Below are 22,751 nucleotides of genomic sequence, written 5' to 3' on the forward strand. Positions count from 1 at the left end.
GACAGAGAGAGAGATACATAGAGACAGAGAGAGACAGAGAGAGAGAGAGAGAGACATAGAGACATAGAAACAGAGAGAGAGACAGAGAGACATAGAGATAGATAGAGAGAGACAGAGAGAAAGAGAGAGACAGAGAGACAGAGAGAGAGACATAGAGACAGAGAGAGAGACAGAGAGAGAGAGAGAGAGACAGAGAGAGAGACATAGAGACATAGAGACAGAGAGAGAGAGAGAGAGAGAGCCCTCCACACTGATCCACTGAGGACCTCTAGTGGTGAGAGTTTTAACCTTCATATTATTGTATTATTTAGTGTTTTGTCTTTGTTTATCATTCACTGATTTTTTTTTGCTGATGTTAATAAAGTTTTTTAAATCTATATTTTGTTTGTCATTGTCAGATTTCTAACTTGAAGCTCATCAGTGATGTAAACTAACATCACATTGTTCACATGCCCACAAACAGAGTGTTTCCTCTCATTAGAGTTCTTCTCCAGAATATATGATTGTACTTTTTTCTTTATAACTCCCCAGAACCTAAAACTCTGGGTAAATGGAGACCCACTATGTTCATTGTGTTCAGGTACTGCAACTTTAAAGCACATTGTGTCAGGGTGTAAGGTTAGTCTGTCGCAGGGCAGGTATACGTGGCGACATAACCAGGTTTTAAAAAGCTTAGCTGCAGGAATTGAAGAGTTATGGAGGCAGGCAAATTTAGGAGGACATAAAATAAAGAGAGTTGCAATCAAGTTTGTTCAAGAGGGAGAGAAAGTTGGTAAGACAACAAGAAGGCAAGGCAGCTTAGAAGGTGCTTGTGATTGGGAAATGCAGGTAGATTTAGGAGGAAAGCTTCTTGTTCCCCAGGAAATAGCCATTACAAAGCTAAGGCCTGATATAGTCTTGTGGTCTAGGAGTAGAATGAAAGTATATTTCATAGAGCTGACTGTTCCGTGGGAGGCTCCAGTTGAAGAAGCATATGAAAGGAAAAAGCTCAGGTATGCAGAGTTAGGGGCAGAAGCAGAGCAGCGAGGATGGAAAGTTAGGATTTGTCCAGTGGAAGTAGGATGTAGAGGATTTGTAGCAAGGTCTGTTGTCTCTTTGGTGAGGGAGTTAGGAGCAAGTGGACAGAGTGTGAGGAAAATTGTAAAGGACATGTCAGATGAGGCAGCAAGATCCAGTCAGTGGATTTGGATGAGAAGGAGTAATGGTAGCTGGGGGCCCAGCAGGGGGAGCACTTAGGATAGACAGACTCTTAGGAGAAGCAAGGAAGAAATCCAGGAAGAGGAAGTGTTTTTAAGTGGGGGTGTGGCCTGTGTGAGCCTCTTTGAGACCATGCGGTTAGTCCAGGTGAGGTGGCCTGTATTGTTTGTTTGTATTGTTTGAATTGGTTTGTAGTGTTCATATCTTTTCAAGTGATTGAGAGTAGTGTGTCTTTGGCTGTTTAGGTGAGTTTGTTTGTTTTAGGTGAGTTGAATGGTGTGGTGTTGGAGAGTAGGGGGGGGTAGAGCACAGCCTAATCCGGCGGGGGAGAGTTTAGCTCAAAAGGCATCTCTCCTTGACTCTACCTCCCTCATTCAAAATGGCCGCCACTTTCTCCAACTGTTTGGGGGAGTTTGTTTGCTGAATCTGCTAGTGTGTTTTGTCAGAGTTGATGATGGTGTTGTTTGTGGTAGCAGAGGCAAGATAAAGAAAATAGTGGTGGTGTGAGGAGCAGTGATGGCTGGCATTAGGGGAGTGACTCTGGGACGCCAGTGATCACTGTCTAGCCTCCTGGAGGTGTCGTGGGACCAACTAGACGAAACACTGGTGAAAGGAGGTTCCCACCTGATGACCCCAAACACATGTTAGTTATCACTGCTCATTGATCGTATAGCTAAATAGTTATCAGAGGACATGTTAAGCTTAGGGAGCTATTCACTGAGTCTGGTCCATTTTCTGTAGCACAAGTTTCTTGTGTTTACCTTAAATAGCCGCTTCATATGTTGAATAACTTGATGGTATGTTGGTGAGTGGGAACATGATCACGTGTGAGCATGTGAACTCAGCATTACACTGTTATGGTACTCAAAATATTTTTCCAAGGTCGGCAACTCTGTCAATTGGATTATATGTGAAGTTGCACATGTATTGTACAAACCTGAGGTGGTTTAATAGTGATGTGTTCAGCTGCTCATGTGAAGAATTCATTCTGTATTTAATGTTATTATCACCTGTTCATCACCGCTGCCCTCTCCTCTCGCCACACACTCTCACACGCCTCCAGTGAAACCATCTTTCCTCCAGATCTCCGGCACCCCTCAGGTCCTCAGGGTGGAGCGGTCCAGGAATGACGGGGAGCAGGTCCTTACCGTCACACATTTTGGTCCATTCTCTGACCACAGCTGCCTCTACAGCATATGTGTCAAACTCAAGGCCTACGGGCCAAATGTGGCCTGCCACGTCATTTTATGTGGCCTGCAAGAGCTTAAAAGGTCTGATTATCACAATAAATAAGTCAAAAGGGTGCATTGACCATAAACTACATTTCCCATAATGCATGCCGATCATCATGCAGTGTTTCCACATCAGTGCCATTTTCCGAATTAAGAAATACAAACAGTGATCCCAAAATGTCCAGGAAGAGAAACATTGATGCAGATGGAAGGCTGTCTCAAGAAAGATGGGAAGGCGAATATATGTTTGTGCTTCAAGGAGAAAAACCGGTATGTCTTTTGTGTTATGAGGCAGTGGCGGTTGTCAAAGAGTACAATCTACGTCGGCATTTTGACACCAAACACGGAGCTAAGTATGCCAAAGTGAGCCTTCAAGAAAAACAACAAATGGTGCAGTAATTAAAAGGCAAATTGTGATCGCAGCAGGATGTGTTCAAGAGAGCCACAACCAAAAACAATGCGGCAGTGAAAGCTAGCTTTATTGTGGCTGAAGAAATTGCCCGTGCTGCCAAGTCTTTTTCAGAGGGTGCATTTTTGAAGCAGTGCATGCTGAAGGTCTGTGAGCAGGTGTGTCCCGACCAGATACAGATTTAAAAATGTCAGTTTATCAAGAAACACCATTGTGGACCGAGTTAAGGAACTAGCAGGAAACCTGGCAACACAGCTGGCCGAAGAGACACACAGCTACATAGCTTTTTCATTAGCTCTTGATGAAAGCACAGACAACACGGATACAGCGCAGCTATCCATTTTTATTAGAGGCGTCAAGTCGGACCTTTCTGTCACCGAGGAGCTGTTGGATGTAGCTGCCATGCATGGGACCACAACAGGACGGGACATTTTTGATGAAAAAGTTGGTGGGATTAACTACAGACGGTGCACCTGCAATGTGTGGAGGAAAAGCTAATGTGGACTAATGAAGGAGAAAATGCAAAAAAGTAACTGTCACACGCCTCTGATAACGTATCATTGCATTATCCATCAAGTAGCTTTGTGTGGGAAGGTGCTGGGGATGAATGATATAGTGACCACAGTCATGAAAACTGAACTTCATTCGGGCGCGTGGCCTAAATCATCGTCAGTCCCAGCTGTTCTTGCAGGAGATGGGCTCGGAGCACGGCGACGTGCCGTACCATACAGAAGTACGGTGGCTGAGTAGGAGCAAAGTCCTCAAACGATTTTTTAAGCTTAGGGAAGATATTGCTCTTTTCATGCAGAGTAAAGGAAAACCCTTGTCTGAACTGTCAGATCCAAACTGGCTGTGTGACATAACTGAGCATCTCGCCCAACTGAATCAGAAGCTGCAGGGACGCAAACAGGTCATCACGCAGATGTCCGACATGATCACGGCTTTCCAGCGTAAACTTGATCTATAGATGTACCAAGTGAAACGGGACAATCTTGCCCACTTTCCTGTTTGTCAGAGCATCTCAGCCGCATTTCCTGGTACTTTTTCATGTACTCAGCTAGCTACCAAACTGAGCCGGTTAATGAATGAGTTTGATCGGCGCTTCTCTGACTTTAGAGCACAGCACTCAGGCTTTGCCATCTTTGCCAATCCTTTCACCACCGACGTCTGCACTGCACCCCAACATCTTCAGATGGAGTTAATAGAGCTTCAAAGCGATAGTGGCCTGAGAGCAAAGTTCCAGGATGCTGCAATCCAGGACTTTTACCGCCAACTATCCCCTGGTTTGATGCCACAGCTTCGACTTCACGCTGCCTGTGTTCTGTCTATGTTTGGGAGCACCTATCCTTGCGAGCAGATGTTTTCAATCATGAATCTAAACAAGACCAAGCACAGATCACGCATCACTGATAACAACCTCCATGCGGTTCTACGGATTGCCTCAGCACAAGACCTAAAACCAGACATTGACACACTGGCCATGGAAAAAAGGTGTCAGATATCCGGTCAGAAAACACATAGGTAAGCATTTTTAAAAACCTAATTAAAATGTAATAAAATGTAATAAAATGTATTTCAACCAAGAACAAGAATAGTTAAACTGTGTGTAATTTAATGATTGTGCTTGCATTTTGCTTTGTGTTTATTTTCAGAACATGATCAATGGATGAGGATGGTGGAGAGGGGATTCATGTGGCAGCATCTCCTCATCAACTTCACCTTAAAACTTGACCAATATAGTTGTGAACTGAGACAACCCTTGTGTTGTTATTTGGAGTTTATTACATATACTACGTTATATGTGTAGCAATGTATTTAGTGTTTGCAGGTTTATGTGTTGATGCAGACAAATGTTCACTGTAATCAAACCACCTCCCATTAGTTGGATGTATCCCCTTGCAAGGCTGTGTGCAGCCATTTGTTTGTGTAAAACGCTACACCTGTCACACATGTTCTTAGCAGCTCACAATTGTTGGTTGACAGTTATTCTGCCCCTCTCAACTCTCTCAACTATGCCAAAAAAGTTTTGAACAAAGTTAATGTCATAACTTGTTATTTATCCTTATTCACTTGGATAGTTTGATCTTTGATTGATGGAGTAATGTGGGTTTCATAAGCTGACAAATTAAAAGGATTTATGTTATAACAGAGCAACAAGCAAACATTTCTTTTTACATTTATGCAAATATATATGTAATATTTGTAAGTTGAATAATTAAAATCCAGAATTATTTAACATTAAGAAGTAGTTGCATTTATTTTTCATTACATTTAGTTACATTTAGCTACATTTATACTGCCTCAAAGTTACATCTGGCCCTTTGAGGGCAACCATTATGCTGATGTGGCCCTCTGAAAATGAGTTTGACACCCCTGCGTTAGCTGATAACTTAGCGATTACTATGCTAACGGTACCTGGCCCCGCTGGGCTGATGACCTGTGTCAACCTGGGTTAGCCCGTGGAGGTGTTCAGTCAAAGCCCAATAAAAAGGTGAATTTAATCGACGTTAATCTAACGACGTTTGGTTTGTGTTTCTCCACATGTGACCCAGTTTAATTGATCTGCGTTAGTGTAATGCGCAGCGTTAATGTTAGTTAATACATTGTCCATCAAGACGTCGTGATAGTTCAAGTTAAGATAACGTGACGTTTACAAAATGTGTAGACAAATATTTGTCATATAGAAGATTGTTCATTTAATACTCAAACCAGTCCTCAACTGAAGCAGACATTCATGCACCTATCCTGACAGCTGATCGATATTTGTGATCAAATGTGATCCACTGCATCTTAACTCAAGTGTTTGTGTTTTACTGTCATTTGAAAGGTTTCCACACTGTGAAAACTGAGTGATCTGTGCCAACAGAAGGAGGAGCTCATGTACAGAGCAGCACATTAGTTTCCATTCATCTGGTTGTGGAGAAGGGAGACTGCATGGACATCCTTAGTTCTCTAATGTGCTGTGATGATGATGATGATGATGATGATGATGATGATGGTAGAAAACCTCCCAGTTCATCTTCCTCTGAGGAAATGACAGACTAACTGCTGATGAGTTTGTTTATTATTCTGTCTTCAGTATTCACAGGTTCAGTTTTTTACCTGCAGCTTCATTTCTGCAGTTGTTGACAGGTGATGGTAGCAACACTTTTAAGATCAGAATTTATAAATATTAAACTGTGATTTAGTGATTGATCATCTCTAGCACTGTCACCACCTCCACAGGTGAAAGTAGTTAACATCATCATGTTTCTTGATCTTTCATTGTCAGTGTTGTCGGACAACATTTAAATATTTCTAGTATTTATGTTTTTGATAACATAGAAATATAGCCACACAATGCTGTACGTGTTACTATTGTGAAAATTCAGACCAGATGTGCTATATAAAAAACATCAACAAAGTTAAAGCAAGAGATTCAGAAATAACTTTATTGAGCATTATAAACTAGTAAATAGTTGTGGATGAAGTTAAAGCTGAATTTCACTGTCATATGTAAGTTTGTTTAATAAAAAGAAGTAGTTGAATCAAAAGTGCAACAGAATCTTTAGTAACAAGTATAATCATTATTCATCATGAGTCCTAATGTGTGAGACAGTTAATATTTATTTGCTCCAGTAACAATCTCCCTCTAAATAAGTGATGCTGTTGGAACAGCACACTGATATTAACTATAATGGCTGAGGACTATGAAATATGAATCTAATGTTTTAAACTATTGACAGTTTGTTACAGCTACAGTGGAGTCCAAAAGTCATGTGATTGTATGTCTGACACGGGGCAGAGAGTGTAATACGACAGTGAGGGTGAAGGGAACAAGGAAGAGCAGAGCTGATCAGACTGAACAATGTTATGGCCACAAAAGTTACATTAAAAAATACTATATTATCATATAAGACACTGTGTTTATTTTTGGGAAGAGAAGATCTTCATGTGTGGACACTGCAGGTGGAGGTGGTGCAGGGCCTCCATCATTGCTGCAAGAGGTTGTAGGTGTCCCCAAAGATCCAGACCTTGGCTGGATGGAAAAAAACATTAGAGAGAAATCAGATCAATATCATATTGTAGAGTTTAGAGAAAAAGACCAAAGAAACAGCACTCTGATTAGATGATCACAGATATCTGAAAATACATTATTCCCACAGCTTAGTTGTAATAAACAGTCTTCTGAACGGTTGTACATGAAATAACAATAGAATAGAAACTAATACTCAGTTTGGTGTCATTGTGCAGGTGCACATGTCATGATGGTTCTCAGCTCTCAGTCATGTTCTTTATTCTGACAGAGACAGAATCATTCCAACAGATGTTTTGACTCCTGTCATCAATAATGAAATGAACTAGAGCTGAAAACTATCCGACTAACACTGAACCAAACTTAATATGAACAAAAAAACGACACACACGTCCGCTGCTCTGCTCTTTAACAGCTCGTCCAGACACGACAGTTCACTGTAATAACGGGATCGTTTAGTGACCGTGACTTACCGACATTGACAACCCGCTGTCTCTGTTAACACTAAGTTCCGTAACGTCACCTTCGCTTTGCAGAATTCATTTTAAAACACGTTATAACATGTTTTCCCTCGGTCTATGGTTTTAATACAAGCGGTTACACCACACAGTTAGCTTACACACAGTAACTTCAGCTAATATTAGAAGCTTTCTCCTCATATATGTGATATTTACCAAATGTGGACATGTATGCAATTAGCTACTAATTTTATTTTAACACTAATATATAAAGTTTACCTCCAATTATGAATGCTAACTGTGTTAGTAGCGACTTCGTATCGCGTATCCAGGAGCCTGCTGCGGTCCGGTAGCCGGTGTAGGCGGCCGTGCAGAGCCAAGACTCTCTCTACAGTTGTTGTTGTGATTACAGCCTGTTTCTGCACAAAGCTCGGGCATTTTAACACTAACTGATGGATTACTTGTCCCTGTCGGAGCAGAGAGGCGGCGCCTTCGACTCCACGGCTTCTCCTAATGGTGCAGTAATGATCCTGTCAGTCCTCACCACAGCTGCTGCCGTTTCAGCATCAGAGGAAGAGTGTTTAAGAGCCCGGCCCACACATCATTAGTGACGGCTGAAATGATAGGCAGCTCGCCTCTGTACCGCCTTTGTGAACATTTGGTTAGAGATGCTGGTAGTGATTGTTGGGGACTGGGCTAGGTTTAAAATTCTGATTGTGCATTACACCCTTAGAAAAAGACTGTTGGACACATTAGGAACAGGGGTGCTGCTTCTTGTGTTTTTGGGTTGGTTAGAATCGCGTAGTTAGGCTCTTTGTTGGCTCCTGTTCCCCTACTTCAGTTATCCTCTTGCCTTGTTAGTATATTTGTTGACTTATTTACCCTCCTGGTTATGCAATAAATTAAATTAGTGTATTTGATTTAGCAATAACACCTGGTTTTATGTTGCTTCCCTTTTCCCCTAGCTGGGTCGTAACATAAAGACTGCCAACATACGGTGACTGGTGAGAAAGCCCCATGACTGAAACCAACATGACTTCAGTGAACTGACACCTGGCTCTGTGAGCAGTCCACAGTCAGTAAGTGAAATACTCACTGAGTAAAATTTTCCAGGCTGTTGTATCTTCTTTGCTTGCAGAAATCAACTGCCTGGTACTGGATGTGATACCCACAGCGTCGGAGGTTTTACTTTCTCAGCAAAGTGGTTCCACAAAGGGTTTATATCTTGATGCTTCATGTGAACAGTGCAACATCTACTGGCCTGAAAGCAAAATGGTTAAATACAAATGTTTGTACATCACAAAGTAAATGTAAGTATAAGGGAAAGCATGATTGTATTTTATAATCCAAGCATAGATTTATATGCTGTAAAAGCAAATCAAAATGTTTTGTATGCATCAAATGTGTCAATATCAGTCAAGTTAAGCTCAATGTCTTTGTTTTAACTAAATATCAAAACTGTAAGTTGGTTTGCAATGTGGACAAAGGACATGTAGCTTTACTTTTAAATGTCAGCTTCGGTGGTTGTGCTGTAAAGGTGCAATATAAGATGTGGCCAGAACTTTAGTTTAAAATGTTCAAAAAAATTAATTAATACTATCAACCATGTGTGAAGCAGCCACAGTGATGATGTCATGATCAAGACCTCCATCTGTTGTATTTCAGAGTTATCTACTGAAATGCGCATGCGCACAAGCCAGTCTCGGCCTGTCCTGTGTTGTAATGCCACTTTGTGACACTAGACGCTGTGTGAGTCAGTGGCGCCGAGAGCGATGCCGAGATCGCAACTTTCCTGTTAGCTTGGTGAGTAGCTTTGGTGTTAGCTCTTTATTAGCTAAAAGTATAATCAGTGCAACGACTGACAAACATTTCAGGTGGTGATATTGACGTTGTGGACAGACGTTTTAGCGGTTAGTAGGATTGTGTCTGTTGCTCTCGGCTGTTGTGCAGCTAGTGACGTCAGTCACTTTAGGCTCATCTTGTAACTGATGACTGTAACTTGAGATTGTATGGACCCAGTAGATCGAGTGAATACACGTCGATCGGTTCACCATGTTGTAACCACTTTACATTACTGTTAGGAGATCAGCCATGATTGAAAGTGCACTAGGTCTTTACATTTCTCAGGAGATTTCAGCATCCCTCTGTCTTTATCAGGACCTGAGCCAGTACAGATGCAATACTGCCTCAACCGGTCTCACCAACAGCAGAGAGTCCAGACAGTGAGGAGGGTCTAGGTGAGTAACATGCTATCATTCACTTTTAAAAGTAAGACTTGTCTATACCACTGTGATTAAATCAGACCCACAGTGTATACATGTTCATACTACTGATTCTTAACAATGAATATACCACTGCTTATATTGGTTATGTGTTTTACAGTATATCCATATTTGTACTTCTCAATTTGTTGGTTATATAGTGTGTGTGCATTGAATTGTTATCACACCTCTAGTTGTTTACCCTTCATTTCTTTTCATTTACATTTCATAACATTTATACTGTATTTATTTTTGCATATTGATATCTAGCCTCATAATTTATTATACTCACACAACACACCTAACATGTTTGAATATAAAGAATTTTGTATGATCTAAAGTAATTTTCCTATCACATGTCTGTCTGTATCAGGACCAGAAGTCCAGTCTAATCTTCACCAATGATGGACCAGCACCTGCCTTTTCTTCTGCATCTGGCTTCATCAACCACATTACATCAACACCTTGAGGTATGATCCCTGCACATGACAGATATTGTCTATACTGCACATCCCCTAATCAATACCTTTTGCACATCTAGCCCAGCAGGAGTTTTGTCATTCAAAAACACTTTTGTACATGCTTGTGTAATATCATTTTCATTGTTTTATTTTTTTATATATATGTATCTATGTATATTTATATTTGAGTGTTGCAATATTTCACTTTTTTAAATTTATTTCCTATGTATAAAGGCAATCGGAACCACAAAAAACTTGCCAGTGAGGGATGGCGTTGAGCCCTTTCCAATGCGTGGAGCAGTTGACAGTACAGGTCTTCAGTTTATTTAAAAGCGTTTATTTTGAAAATGCAGCAGGGTGATATGGAGCATAAACAAAGGCCGGGTGTTAATTGTAAATTAAACAACTAACTTGCGGTAGGAAAATAAACCGAAATAAACTAACAATAACTGAAAACAAACAACCGCCCGCACGGTTGAAAAACTGTGTGGCTTCTGCCTGATTACCAACCCCTCCTACCTGTGCCCCTGTGACACCCTCAAGTAAACTTCATGTGGCCTGCTATTGGCTGGAAACCTCCTATGCCCAGGTTGTGAGTTGTCATGGTAACACCACAATAACATAGCACCTTCATAATGTAAATGTGTTGCAATAAAAAACATCATATTGGCTACAACACACCGGCCCCTAATTCTTACTGTATTAAAAACATAACAATTCAACAATATTCAACATTGTAGCCAAATAAGTGCATAGTCCATCAGTTTCTCATAACGAAATGTTCATTGTCCATGTAAGTATCCAATAGGGTTGATAACCCCAATAATAGAAGTTGGGTTTCAGTCTTTAATCCGCTTCCAATAGAAGACAAATCTTCGTGATCGGTCGCTCCAGGACGTTGTACTTGGTCCGGACTTTAACAGACCGCACATGTCCTTGTCTGTCGGGAAAGGTCTGCAGTACTTTGCCCAACAGCCAGGATCCACGAGGGGCGTTCGAGTCCGCTACGATGACGACGTCTCCAGCGACAAAGTTCCTCTTGTCCTTTGGCCACCGTTGTCTCTCCTGCAACAGTGGTACATACTCCCAAAGCCATCTGTGCCAAAAGAGATTGGCGAGGAATTGAACTTGCCTCCATCGTCGTTTGGAGTAGGAGTCGTTTTTGCTGAAAAGCCCAGGGGGTAGAGAGGGTTTGCCTTTCAACAGGAGAATGTGATTTGGTGTCAGTGGTTCGAGATCATTTGGATCCTCTGTGGGTTTTGTAATGGGACGGTCATTCAATATGGCTTCCACTTCGCACAGGAATGTTTGTAGTCCTTCATCATCCAGATGTTGCTGGTGAAGAACAGAGTTCAATACTTTCCTGACCATGCGAATTACTCTCTCCCATACTCCTCCATGATGGGATGTGTTAAAGGTCCATTTCACTCCAGAGTGAAGTAGTGAGGTTTGTATTTTCTCATGGTTCAGTTCAGATAGAGCATCTCTCAGCTCACGTTCTGCTCCAACAAAGTTCGTTCCGTTGTCAGATGTTATGTGGGAGACCTGGCCGCGTCTGGAAATGAACCTGCGTATTGCATTGATGCAAGACCTGGTATCCAATGAATAGGCCATTTCCAGGTGAACTGCTCGACTGGCCATGCAGGTGAAGATAACTCCATAGCGTTTGATGAGGCTGCGGCCTCTCTTCACCTCAAACGGTCCAAAATAGTCGATTCCCACATTTGTGAACGGTGGAAGATCTTTTTGCAATCTTTCTTTAGGCAAATCTGACATCTTTTGTTCCCCCAGCTTTCCTCTATATCGTCTGCAGACAACACAGGACGACAGGATCTTTCTGGCAGCAGCATTTGCTCTGGTGATCCAGTATTGTCGATGAAGTCTGGAAAGTAAGTGATTTCTTCCACAGTGTCCGTTCTGTTCATGAATGTGGCGTAAGATGAGAGTGGAGATGTGTTGCTCCTTAGCAACACATCCCTGTGTTGCTAAACACCCCTGACAACTGGGTGTTTTGTGTCTTCAGGCATTGCTCCTTTGCTAAGCCTACCTCCCACTCTCAACAGCCCTTCTTTCAGCACTGGATCAAGTTTGCAAATGTGACTGCTTTTCCTCACTCCAGATGTTCCTTTTTTCCAAACAGTGATTTCATCTGAATAATGACTTTTTCAGCCATAAGTGAAGTCTGTCAACTCTCACCACCAGCACAGCAGCTGTTAGTTCCATCCTTGGGATTGTCACATTCTTTAAAGGAGCAACTCGTGCTTTTCCTAGCACAAAAGCTAGATGGATCTTCTCATCACTCTGCAGCCTCAAGTAGGAAACTGTGCCATAGCCGTTCTCGCTGGCATCTGAGAAGTGATGGAGTTGTGCACTTGTGAGCTGTCCAAAGCCTTTGGGTTTAAAACATCTTGGCACACTGAAAGTGCTGAGTCTTTTTAGACCTTCTAGCCACCCCACCCACTGCAGCTGATAGTTTTGGGGAATGTCCTCATCCCAACTATAGCTCGTCTTGCAGAGGTTTTGCAGCATTTTCTTGGCAGGCAAGGTGAAGGGTGCTAAAAATCCAATGGGGTCATAGACCGAACTCACCACTGACAAGATGCCTCGTCTTGTGAACGGTCCTTCCTGGGCTGACATCCTGAACTCGAAAGTGTCAGTTTCTGCGCACCACTGCAGTCCCAGGGTTCTTTCGACAGGCAGGCTGTCTCTGTCAAAGTCCAGTTCTTTCACTTCCATGGCTCTTTTCTCCACCTCAATGGCTTCCAACACTGACCTGCTGTTGCTCATCCATTTCAGCATCTGGAATCCTCCCAACTGACACAGAGCTGTCAGTTCTGTAACCAAGGACATGGCTTCCTCCTCTGAAGACACAGACTTCAAGCAGTTGTCCACATAAAAGTTGTACTTGATGATGTCACTTACATGGAGTGGAAAGTCTGCTCTGTTGTTTTCAGCCGTCTTTTTAAGGGCAAATCTGGCACAGCTGGGCGATGATATTGCACCAAACAGATGAACAGTCATTCTGTACTCAGTGAGCGGCTGTGTCAGATCTCCTCTTGGCCACCATAGGAAGCGCAGAAAGTCCACATCCTGTTTTGCCACTTGGACTTGATGGTACATAGCTTTTATGTCGGCCATAACTGCCACAGAGTCCAGGCGAAACCTTGTGAGAACTCCAAGCAAGGAGTTTGTCAAGTCAGGGCCCTGGAGTAACTTAGTGTTAAGTGACACACCTTTGTAGCTTGCTGCACAGTCAAACACCACTCTTAGGGTTTTCTTTTTAGGATGGTACACCCCATGATGCGGGATGTACCACACCTTTCCTTCTTTTCCTTCCAACTGATGCTCTGGAACACACTCTGCATAGCCGTTGTTTATGACATCACTGAGGAAGTTTTTATATTCCTCCTTGAAAGTAGGATTTCTCTCCAATTTCCTTTTCAGGCAGAGGACCCTTTGCTCAGCAAGATGTCGGTTGTTGGGCATGACGACATTGTCCTCTCTGAAAGGCAACTTCAAGCAGTAGTGTCCATTCTTGAGTTCAGCTGAAGTGTTAAGAATTTGCATGAACTTGAGATCTTCTATGGACATTTCTGGCTTGTCCTCAGTAGATTTCTCATTGAAGTCATGGTTGTACTGCTTCACCAGCAGTTCCTCTATGTGAGCAATGGAAATGCGATTGGCTGGGATTGTGGGGCAGCTATTCCCACTGTCATTGCCTCCTGTCAATGGTCCATTGACAACCCATCCCAATAGGGTTCGAACAGCATAAGGTCCTCTACCCCTGCTGTTTATCACTTACCATGGCTCCATTACTTCTGGGGCGTTAGTGCCAATTAACAGCTCCACATCTGCATCAATAGCAGGAATTTCCACAGAGTTCAAGTATGGCCAAGCATACAGGTCTTCCTGTCGTGGGATGTTATCACGTGTCACAGGCATCTTGAACTGGGTGTACACATCAGGTAGCTCAACATAGTTGTTGTCATTGAGTGCGGCTACCTCTAGTCCTGAGATGACTTGACTGTTGACAAGACTTTTCTTGTTCATCGTTTTCATTAGGAATTTAGTGTTACATTCCTCTCACTTTAACTTTCTCATCAGTTGCTCAGAACAGAAAGTGGATGAACTGCCGGGATCTAGAAAAGCGTACGTCGTCACAATTGTGCTGCCTTTCTTTGCCTTGACCCTTACAGGCACAATTGACAAGATGCAGTCCTGCCCTCTGGCCCCTATATGGCCACATGTCTTGGGAGTGGTGGCTTGACTCATCTCTGTTGTTTCTTGCTGTGTGTCATTTGATTTCATTTCTTTCCATTCCTTGCCATTAATGTGGAGAATGCTAGGATGTTTCAGGTTACACACCTTGCAAGACAGGCGACTGTGGCACTCTTTACTCATGTGTCCAACAGATAAACATCCAAAGCAAGCGCCTTTCTTTTTTAGAAAGTCAATTTTGTCTCTGTGCTGCTTCTTCTCCATCTTGGGACACACTTCCAATCTGTGGCCTTCTTCACACAGCAGACATGGTCCCTTTGTTGGTTTGTCAGGTAAGTGTTTTTCCTTTTTATTTTCAGAATCAACAGCTGCCACAGATGTGGCGAATCTGCTTCCTTTTTCCTTTGTGCGACCCTGTGACACTTTATTTCCAACTTTGAATTTGGAAAATGAGACAGCCGTGTCTTGTATGTCTCCATACAGTGGATCAGAGGCAATAGAAACTTGTCTCTCAATGAAATTGACAACATCACCAAACCCTGGTTGCTGATGGCATTTCTCCTGATGCTCAAAAGCAATGTTTCTCCATTTCTCCCTCAGTTTGTATGGCAACTTCATAATTATTGCACGTATGTTGGATGGCATATTCATCTCTGACATGTAACTAATGTTCTCCATAGCATTACAGCAGATGCGCAGGAATAATGAAAAAGCTTGTAAGGCTTTGATGTCCTCAGATTTCAATGGTGCCCATCCAAGGGCTTTCTCCATGTACGCAGTGGCTATTTTTTGCTCATTTCCAAAGCATTCCTCTAAAAGCATCCTTGCTCTCTGATAGCCCCTGTCAGGTGGCATGTGTTGACAGCTCTTGACCAGCTCTTGTGGTTGCCCTTGAGTGTACTGCTCCAGGTAGTATAAGCAATTAACATTGCTGTCAGCCTTTGCATCCACTCCATGTTCAAAAGCTCTGACAAATGCAATGTACTCAAGAGGGTTTCCATCAAAGATTGGTATGTTTCTTGGGGGCAATGATAGTGAAGACTGTTGTTGCCCAAGTAATGCTGTGATGTCATTTTGCTTTTGCATGATGGTGAAAATGTTACCTGGGTCCTCACTGTTCTGCTTGGATTGCTGTGCTGGTTGTGCAGTGGGGTATGAACGATGAGATTTTTGTGGCATGCTGCCATGGTCCTCCTTATTGACTTGACGCCATTGCTGTGGCCTGTATGCAATCGGATGTGACTGCACAGTTCTTTGGGGCATGCTTGGGTTGGGATTTGAAGCATAAGTTTTTGGTTTGGTTCCTTGTGAAGTGGTTTCCTTAGGCCTTGTTCCTGTTCTGTTTGACATTGTGGCTGTAGTTCTGAATTGGGTGTATGGTTCCTTTAACTGCTGAGATTGTGATGGCATTGCAGGTTTAGCAGCTCCTGCTAGTAGGTTATTGCTTCCTGTTGATAAATGAGTGACATTACAACTTGAAGCTTGTGGAACAAATGGCACAGCAGAGGGTTTGAGAGCAGACTTTTGTTTTGACACATAGGAGTTCATTCCATTTGAGACCTTGCTTCCTATGTCAGACCCTCTGTTACTGAGTATAGAAACCTTTGCTGTCTGAGCAGCAATCCGACTTTGCACTTCAAGCAGTTCCTTTCTTTTCCTTATTTGTTCCTCCTGAGCTTTCAGTTCATGTCTTTCCTTGAGAGCAGCCTCCATAGCCTGGAGTGCAGCTCTTTCAGCCTCTGCCTGAATCCGTGCAGAGGCCGTTGAGGACCTTGAAGATCTACAGCTCCCATGTGACACATTTGATTTACAACCAACATTAGAAGAACTGTCATTTGGGCCAATAGTATCCACATCTTCATTTTCACTTGAACCATTGTTATGCAGAACCTCATTTGCATGCAACACATAATTTTCATTTGAACCATTATTTTCCTAACCCTCAGTTGCATGAGACACAGCATTATTTGAACCATTATTTACCAGAACCTCAGTTGCATTGAACACAGCGTTGTCATTTGAACCATTATTATGCACAAACCCATTTGCGTTATTTGAAACGTCATAGATTTCATGATCATCATCATCATCCTCCTCCTCCGCCGGTATGCATTGCTCCCTGTTTGCAAGCACCCATTTTTCCATTTGGTTTATCACTCTGTTAACTGAAAACAAACAACCGCCCGCACGGTTGAAAAACTGTGTGGCTTCTGCCTGATTACCAACCCCTCCTACCTGTGCCCCAGTGACACCCTCAAGTAAACTTCATGTGGCCTGCTATTGGCTGGAAACCTCCTATGCCCAAGAGTTGTCATGGTAACACCACAATAACATAACACCTTCATAATATAAATGTGTTGCAATAAAAAACATCATATTGGCTACAACACTATGAATACGTTTAATTGGATACTACACCAAGCCGATACTACACACGGACGATGACAGAAGCTCTTCCTCTTCCAGTGTCTTTGTGTTGCCTCACCACTAATGTTTATTTATTTATATATGAATCTCTTCTACAAATTCTTCACATGTACATGTATCACTTGTTCAGATTTATTCATAGTCTTCTTTTTTATTACAGTATATGCTAAATGAGGTTTAAGTGGATGATTATATCTTATGTTCTGAAGTCCTTAGACTGCCTCAAACATTTCATAGTCAAAAGAGGAGCTGCTTGACAAGCCCTTATTTTTCCTTTTGTGTTTTCATAGGGATGGCAGACTCCACCTCAGGCCAGAAACCAGCAAGAAATGGTAAGTCATGCACATGACTCCACCCCATACATGTATATAGGCTCAAATTAGGGTCAAAATGAATGAGCTTGTAAAGTGACCATAACAAATAATTCCAATGTTTGGAGTTGTAAATCAACATTTGTTAACCTGTAAAATAAATCTGCATGACAAATTCAAGGTTAAAAGCAGTTTGTGTACCAGTTAAACCACAACCAGGTAAGGTGTAACATAGCCTGCTTTATGCTGAGAGATGTGTATTAGTGAGCAGTTGTTTTTAAAAACCTGTTGTTGGCTGTAGCTATGTGTGTGTGTCCAGGCTCAAATTAGGGTCAAAATGATTTTGAGCTTGTAAAGTGATGTTCAGAAATAATTCCACATTTTTAAACCTGTAAAATAAATCAGCATGAGAAATTCAAGTTTACATATGTGAAACAATTGCGCTTGTGTCCAAGAGATTTTTATTTGTTGAAAGTCTGAATCAAAACTCAACAAGTGATCAGTGTTGAGGTTGCTTAAAGACACTGTAAAAGAAGAAATGGATTTGTCACATCTATGTCGTGATACAGAGCAGAAAACTGTAAAACTTTCGTCAAAAGTTCCCACAGTGTGACACTGAAATTTGTACTTGTCAATGTCTCACACTGGGAATGTTGCACACTGCGTTTTCCAGTTTTCTGCTCTTTATCTCTGTACACAGATGTCCACAGACGGGCGGGCTCAGTCGGGGGCTAAGCCATTTAGACAAGGCCTGCACTGGGGCCGAGAGCTAGCCGCTGTTCCCGTTAGCATTAGCATTTTTTTTTCTTTTTTCTTTTTTTTTTTTTCCTTATTTGTTTATCTGGGACAAACAGAAGGTGATAAGCAAAATAACAAGTGGGGGGACTAGCTTGCTATCATTAGCATTCGCTTTTTTGCTTTTTTTATTGGTGAGAAAAAACACGGACAAACACGGGGGGGGCAGTTATTAGCATTAGCAGCTAGCTTGGTTACATTGTTCATTGATGAATGAATTTAACAATTTCGTAAGAATGCAGAATAACAAGTGGGGGGATAGCCAGCATCTTTATTGGTGACAAACAGAAGGTGACACAGAACATTTTAACCATGAAGCACGATAGACAAGTGACAAAGTGCATATAAAGTGACATTTTGTTTGTGATTGTATATAATAATAATGACAATAATAGTAAAAATAATTGTCATTGTAAAAATGACAAAGATAATGAGTATTGATAACAATTATAATGCTAACAATGATATATTATAATTGCAATAAATGAAAATGTTGATAATGGCAACAATGAACGTGAGCACGCACAGTAAATACAGCTGCCCCCCATTCTCATTAGTGTATGAATCCAACGATTTATAAGATTATTCAAAATAATACAATGTAAAAAAGTGAGAACTTTCTAAATGCACTGTATGTCTAACTGATTGATCTGTCCAACAGCCATCTCTAGTATTCTTTCCCAACAGGGAGTTTCTCTAGGATGAGGTGTAATTCAGGCAGAGTTTATGTTCTTACAGCTGCTTTCACACCACTGCTGTGTGTGTACTAAATTCACACACAAATTTTACCATTAACATGTGATCTCTCTCTCTCTCTCTCTCTATCCAGGTGACAAAGAAGCTGCTGGTGCTGCTTCTGAAACAGTTGCCTGGGTTACCAATGTTGGTGTGTTGGCTCTCCAGATGGCGGCCGGATTGATGATGCCACATCTTGGAGGTGGACCCCCGGAGGTTCCTGTTTTCACATTGAGGCATAGCGGTCCTCACTGGAGGGGAAGCACAGGATGCTTGGCCTGACTGTTGCCAAGGTGATCCAGAGGATCTCCTGGGAGGAGAGGAGGCTGCACTGTTGGAGGAGGACACATGGGGCAGAGGAGACGCTCCTCCTCATCCAGGATCTCCACGTCACCCTGGACGTCTCTTTGCTGAATTCTCTCTGCATCCAGGACACATGGAGACACAGAGGAGCCGCCTCACCTGCATCCAGGACCCAGCAGGTGCAGCTGTACAGAGACAGGTAGACTGACAAAGGGGCGGGGTCGGCCTTCTGGTTTCCACCTTAACCACTTCATCCCAGGTATGTTGTGTATTATCATTTCATGCAAACATAAAATTCATTTTTGATCCAAAACCTTTTTCCTCAAGCCAGTGCCTTCCAAGCTCCTGGCAACACCTGCCAGACAGAGCAGGAGGTAGAGCGAGTTGCTTCCCTCCCAGAGACCAGGAGAGGCAGCCCAGGTGACAGTTCAAGGCAGCGACGGGGAAGAACACCTCCTGTCCTGGGAAGGAGAGTCTCCAGAGGTGAGATTCACTTCAGATATCATTGTTAGCCGCCTGGTGGAGGCCGTTTGCAACCAGCTCTGCGTCTTCATCCGGTGGCCACGTGGTCCAGAGGGACCGTGAGGACTCGCTGGTCATTCATTCTCAAGGATTATGTGGCATCAGAGAGGCAGTCCTGGCCGGCGTCAGGTTGAGGCTTAGACCAACATCCAGCTCTTCGAATAAATTGAGGACTCAGTGGTAAGAGTTTGTCATAAAGCTGTTGGTGTGTTGTAATCTGTTCTGTGATTTATCTTTTAATGAAAGCTGAAAATCCTAAAACAGTCTGTGTTTGTCTGTGTGTTCCAGGTGCTGGCCAGACTCTCCCTTCAGCAAAGGGTCTGTCCTTGGTCCAGGTGGGACAAGGACAGCCCTTTAACTTCAATGTCCCGGAGGAGCAGCCTGGGCCCTCCAGCAGGGGTCTGCCTCCTCCTCCTCCTCCTCCTTCTCCTCCTCCTCCAGACGATGAACAGCATGGCCCCTCATCCAGTGCTGTTGGTCTTCCCCTCGCTCCAGCAGCACTCCCCTCCTCTGTTCATCCACCTTCTCTGACTGGACTACCTGTACCCAGGACCAGAGCCTACAGGAAGAGGAAGGCGACCTGAAGCTGCTGTGGCAGAGCGGGGGCCGCTGCCTGGAGGAAAAAACCCTCTGGCTGCCAACGTCATACATCTGCAGCAAGTGTGGCCAACCCAGAAGAGAACTGGATGAATCTTATTTAGTAACAAGTATATATTATAGTAGAAATATAAAAATAATGACTGAGGTCAGTGTCAGGATGAGTCTCTATGACATGAATGAAACTGAAAGTAACGTCCTTTGTGCAGATTGAAACGAGAGGAGTGAAGTTCATCCAGACTCTTCATAGATGTGATGCTGTGACCTCAGAGATGGATGTGTTCACCTCGCCTGTGAATATTCTCATTTGTCCAGGTCATAGTATCCTAAAGGAGTTTTAAATCGAAAAAACAACTGGACTTGGTTATTTGTCTGGGAAGACGTTTCACCTCTCATCCAAGAGGCTTCATCAGTTCATGTACGCATCTGACCAGGCTGGGACTGGTCCTGCTGTTCACCTCACACACTGTTTAGTGTGAACTGAAAATTGAGTTCAGATTGTGAAGCAGTTGTCAGTGTAGTACAGCTCATGTAGCTCATGTAGCTCATGTGTTTGCGGACCGAAGATCTAGTTTATTGAACAAGGTTCCCTGAGCTGATGGAATCTGGTGGCCACAGCAAACGAATTGGTCATTGGGAAGTTTGTACTGTTTTCTTTTATGGTATATGGTGCACAAACACACAGCCTAGTAAAGTCCAGGCAGGAAGACAAGAGCAAGAAGCGCCTGAGTTCAGCTTCAACCCTGGTTCTTTCTTGCAGTGTTGCATGTTCTCCTTGTGTTTCCTCCAGGACTCTGATTACTAGAACAAAGACATGACATTTCATTAATTGAGGACTCTAACTTGTCTGTGTGTGGTGGTGGTGGTGGAAACCATTTTCCTGCTTTCCTCCCAGTGCATGCTGGGATACATTCCAGTACTTTTTTGTTTGAAGTTTGAATGTTTGATATGATGAAAAAAAGTTTGCTACATTTGCATCCAGAATCACAAAGTTTGAATGTAGAAGTCACATAAATGTAAAACTAAAAAGATTTTCCCTAAAATTAAAGAGGAAAAAATTTAAATCGTTAGTATGGACATTAACTGTTATAAAAACAAGCTACATTTTTAATTACAGATAATTACTGTAATTTTACACAGATTTGTATGTAATTTAAGAAAGCAGAAAAAATACTGTATGAATAATACAGTAATTTGTCTTTACAGAAATGGGAAATAAATGTAATTCATGATTATTGGCATAATGTTAATGTCTTAAAATAGAAGTTTGGCTGTTAATTCACAGATAATTTCATTTTACAGACTTTTGTTAACAATTTTAAAGAACATGAAATTACTGTTAGAAAACGTAGTTATTTTCTGTAAAATTAGGATTTTTTTTTTGCCTTTTCATACTTTAACGTTTTTTAACGTTTTTATATCTCACTAAACCATGATGTTTCTTGACAATTTCATGCCTTATTATACTGTAACATTCTTAATAAGATTTTGGTGCCATACTATATTATGACGTTAATATTGTATGACATCTTGTAACGTTTTTATGCCTTACTATAGTATGACAAAAATTTCATGACTTATTATACTATGACATTTTATGCCTTACTATACTATCACGTTGTATGCCTTACTATACTAAGATATTATTATGCCTTATTATACTATGACATTTGTTGGTTTTTTTTGCCTTAGTATAGTTTGATATTTTTATGATATTTGAACAGCTAACTATTTTATGACACTTTTTTTTATTATTTATGTTTATATTATTCTATTGTTATATTAAGTAATAATACTTTCTCTGTAGATTAATTTAATTATTGTAGACTGTTTTATCTCATTTTCTTTACTGAACCTCATTGTCATTATTCTCTCCCGCAAATGATGTAAAGCTTTTAAACTTGTTGTTTATTATAATTCATGTTTTAGTGTTGGTCCCAAATTTTGTCTTGTCTTGTGGAGGCACTTTGTCACTGTGTTTTGAAAAGAGCTGTATAAATAAAACTCATTATTGCTATTATTGTTGTTGTTGTTTTTTGATGACATTTCTGTGCCTTACTATACAACACATTTTCTTGACATTTTTATGCCTCTTTATACGATTACACTTTGACATTTTTATGCCTTTCTATACTATGAAACTTTTTGATTTTTTTTTTCATGAAAGTTTTATGCCTTATTATACTATGACATTTTTAATAAATTTATTTATATATATATATATTCATACTATACTAAGATCTTTTTTGACATTACTATACTATCTCATTTGATGCCTGACCATACTATGATGTTTTTATGACCTTTTATGCCTTAATATACTATGATGTATTTTTGTAATTTTTTGCCATACTATACTAAGATCTTATTTGGCATTTTTATGCCTAATTATATAATTTTGTCTCATGCCTTGACATACTGTGACTTTTTTATGACGTTTTATGCCTTAAGATGCTTTGATGTATATTTTAAATTTTAAGCCTAATTATATTAATTCGTCTCATGCCTGACCATAGTATAACGTTTTTATGAACTTTTATGCCTTGATATACTATGATGTATTTTTGACATTTTATGCCATGACGTTTTTTGACATTTTTATGCCTATTATATTATTTCGTCTCATGCCTTGACATTCTGTGACTTTTTTATGACGTTTTATGCCTTAGTATGCTTTGATGTATTTTTGTAATTTTATGCCTAATTATATTATTTCGGATCATGCCTGACTGTGACGGCCTCCGGCCTCTAGAGCCTGCTGTTGTGTTCTGTGTTCCCCCTTTTGTGTTGGGTTGTCTTGTCTTTCCCTG

At 41.4% G+C, this 22,751-nt stretch overlaps 1 protein-coding gene and 1 long non-coding RNA gene across 2 annotated transcripts; both read left to right on the forward strand.

Moving 5' to 3' along the window:
- The first annotated feature begins 2,329 nt into the window (after positions 1-2,329).
- Positions 2,330-5,103, forward strand: LOC130185305 (general transcription factor II-I repeat domain-containing protein 2B-like). Its single transcript, XM_056401698.1, has 2 exons — positions 2,330-4,359; positions 4,491-5,103. Exons 1-2 carry the CDS (start codon positions 3,806-3,808, stop codon positions 4,495-4,497), a joined length of 561 nt encoding a protein of 186 aa, XP_056257673.1. The 5' UTR covers positions 2,330-3,805; the 3' UTR covers positions 4,498-5,103.
- Positions 5,104-16,475: 11,372 nt separating this feature from the next.
- On the forward strand, positions 16,476-22,020 carry LOC130176884 (uncharacterized). The gene is made up of 3 exons (XR_008828929.1): positions 16,476-17,010; positions 18,614-19,524; positions 19,633-22,020. It is a non-coding gene; the product is annotated as an uncharacterized LOC130176884 (long non-coding RNA).
- The last annotated feature ends 731 nt before the right edge of the window (positions 22,021-22,751 follow it).

This window comes from Seriola aureovittata, chromosome 2 (genome assembly GCF_021018895.1).
Source record: "Seriola aureovittata isolate HTS-2021-v1 ecotype China chromosome 2, ASM2101889v1, whole genome shotgun sequence".
NCBI lineage: Eukaryota > Metazoa > Chordata > Actinopteri > Carangiformes > Carangidae > Seriola > Seriola aureovittata.